The sequence below is a fragment of the Mesitornis unicolor genome, unplaced genomic scaffold (genome assembly GCF_000695765.1).
Source record: "Mesitornis unicolor isolate BGI_N332 unplaced genomic scaffold, ASM69576v1 scaffold5179, whole genome shotgun sequence".
Classification (NCBI taxonomy): domain Eukaryota; kingdom Metazoa; phylum Chordata; class Aves; order Mesitornithiformes; family Mesitornithidae; genus Mesitornis; species Mesitornis unicolor.
In genome coordinates this window covers 1-2952 of record NW_010207837.1, presented here as the reverse complement: position 1 = coordinate 2952, position 2952 = coordinate 1, and the positions used below count along the sequence as shown (strand labels likewise).

Sequence of the window (2952 nt, the reverse complement as noted above, 5' to 3'; positions counted from 1 at the left end):
ACTCCACCCGCCTGCTGGACCTGGAGGGGAGGACGGGGATGGCGGAGAAGAAGCTGATCGACTGCGAGAAGACGGCGGCCGAGCTGGGGAACCAACTGGAGAGCAAATGCGCTGCGCTGGGCACCCTGATCCAGGAGTACGGGCTCCTCCAGCGGCGCCTGGAGAACATGGAGAACCTGCTGAAGAACAGGAACTTCTGGATCCTGCGGCTGCCCCCAGGCAGGAAAGGCGAGGTCCCCAAGGTAACGGTGTCCTGGGATGCCCAAATGCTCGCATAGGGGCACAGGGGGGTGATGTGGTGGTGAGCGGGGACAACCCTGGTGCAGGTGGGACCCCCTGGCAGCTTCCCGGTGTCCTCCTGTGATGGGACGTGGAGCCCAGACGAGGTTTCCGTTCCCTTTCACCGATTGACTCCGTTTTTTTAACCCTTATTTGGGAGCAACCCCGCAAATCTGGTGGTTCTGGTTTCAGCACTGCTGTTTCTTTACCACCTCGGCATTGGAAACAGGAGCTGCTCGCTGCCGAAAAGAGGTGACCTCGGAAATTTGGGGGGGGGCCGGCGGGCGAACCCCTTGGCGCTGACAGTTGGGTTTAATCGAGCATCGGGAGGGGCGCACCAAAAATGCTCAGTTCCTGTTTGCAGTTCGTGACCTCCCCTCGCTAAAAGAGACTTTAAAAATAGGGACATAATGGGGTGAAGGTGCCAAAAAGGGTCTGGAAAAGGGGGGTTCTCACCCCGAAATCTGGTAGCGCAGTTGGGGAGCTGAACACAGCCTGAATTTATCCTTAGAAATTATTACTTGGCAAAGGGGGCTGATTCAGTAACGATAACGAGGAGCTTTCCCCGGAGTTTTGGGGTAATTAAATCTGGTTTTCCCATCAGCTCATCCATAGGGACGAGGTCCGGTCCTAGCGCCCGGTTTGGATCCCCTTTACCGGGTTTGGAGGTGCAAAGGGGGACCGAGAGGAGGAATTCGGTGTCGTGTGGGGAAATGACGGTTTGGGATCATCACCAGGACGTGGTTGTTTCCCTGAGACCTTTAATCTCGTAGAAATAAACATCCAGGAGTTGTTTTTTTCAATTAAAAAACCCCCCCAGTTTCTGGTTGCGGTTGCAGGTGCCGGTGACGTTCGACGACGTCTCCGTCTACTTTAACGCCAAGGAGTGGGAGAAGCTGGAGGAGTGGCAGAAGGAGCTGTACAAGAACGTGATGAAGGGCAACTACGAGTCGCTGATCTCCCTGGGTAATCGCGGGGCGCCTCCTGGGAACCCCTTCGCAGGGGCTTTCGGAGACAGGAAAATCGATGCGGAATTGGCTGCGCTTTGGGGCTCTTCCTGCCGAAGCTGCAGGAGAAATTTGGGGTCAGGATTCTGAAATTTGGGCTCTGAATTCTGAAATTGTGCCTCTCAATTCTGAAGTTCTGACTGAATTCTGAAATTCAGGCTCTCAGTTTTGAAGTTCTGGCTCTGGATTCGGAATTTCAGGTTCAGGATTCTGAAATTCTGGCTCTGGATTCTGAAATTCTGCCTCTCAATTCTGAAATTCTGCCTCTCAATTCTGAAGTTCTGACTGAATTCTGAAATTCAGGCTCTCAGTTTTGAAATTCTGGCTCTGGATTCTGAAAATCTGGCTCAGGCTTCTGAAGTTCTGACTGGATTCTGAAATTCAGGCTCTGAATTCTGAAATTCAGACTAAATTCTGAAATTCTGGCTCAGGATTCAGAAATTTGGGCTCTGAATTCTGAAATTCAAGCTCTCAATTTTGAAATTTGAGATCTGAATTCTGGAATCTGGGGTCAGAATTCTGAAATTCGGGCTCAGCATTCTGAAATTTGGGCTCTAGATTCTGAATTTCAGGTTCTGGATTCTGAAGTTCTGGCTCTGGATTCTGAAAATCTGCCTCAATTCTGAAATTCTGACTGAATTCTGAAAATCAGGCTCTCAGTTTTGAAATTCTGGCTCTGAATTCTGAAAATCTGGCTCAGGCTTCTGAAATTCGGGCTCTGAATTCAGAAATTCGGACTAAATTCTGAAATTCTGGCTCAGGATTCAGAAATTTGGGCTCTGAATTCTGAAATTCAGACTAAATTCTGAAATTCGGGCTCTCAGTTTTGAAATTTGAGATCTGAATTCTGGAATATGGGGTCAGAATTCTGAAATTCTGGCTCTGAATTCTGAAATTCGGGCTCAGCATTCTGAAATTCGGGCTCTAGATTCTGAATTTCAGGTTCTGGATTCTGAAGTTCTGGCTCTGGATTCTGAAAATCTGCCTCAATTCTGAAGTTCTGACTGAATTCAGAAATTTGGGCTCTGAATTCGGAAATTCGGACTAAATTCTGAAATTCTGGCTCAGGATTCAGAAATTTGGGCTCTGACTTGTGAAATTCTGCCTGAATTCTGAAATTTGGGCTCTCAATTTTGAAATTTGAGATCTGAATTCTGGAATCGGGGGTCAGAATTCTGAAATTCTGGCTCTGAATTCTGAAATTCGGGCTCAGCATTCTGAAATTCGGGCTCTAGATTCTGAATTTCAGGTTCTGGATTCTGAAGAAATCTGAACTTCGGACTCAGGATTCTGACATTCGGGCTCGGGATTCTGAAATTTGGGCTCGGGATTCTGAAAATCTGGCTCTGATTTCTGAAATTTGGGATCTCAGTTTTGAAATTCTGGTTCTCAATTTTGAAATTCAGGCTCAGAATTCTGAAATTCGGTCTCGGGATTCTGACATTCTGGCTCTGAATTCTGAAATTCTGCCTGAGTTCTGAAACTCGGGCTCTCATGTCTGAAATTTGGGCTTAGGATTCTGAAATTCTCTGAATTCTGAAATTTGGGTTCAGGATTCTGAAATTCTGGCTCTCAATTCTGAAATTGAGGCTCAGGATTCTGAGATTCTGGCTCAGAATTCTGAAATTTGGGCTCTAAAATCTGAACTTCGGACTCAGGATTCTGA

The 2952-nt window shown here is 47.5% G+C and overlaps 1 protein-coding gene across 1 annotated transcript; it reads left to right on the top strand.

The window, feature by feature from the left end:
• Positions 1–92: 92 nt before the first annotated feature.
• On the top strand, positions 93–1245 carry LOC104546777 (protein ZNF783-like; the record flags this gene model as incomplete). Its single annotated transcript, XM_010192259.1, has 2 exons — positions 93–242; positions 1119–1245. Coding segments are annotated over exons 1-2 (202 nt in total), but the record flags the coding sequence as incomplete, so codon positions are not given.
• Positions 1246–2952: the final 1707 nt, after the last annotated feature.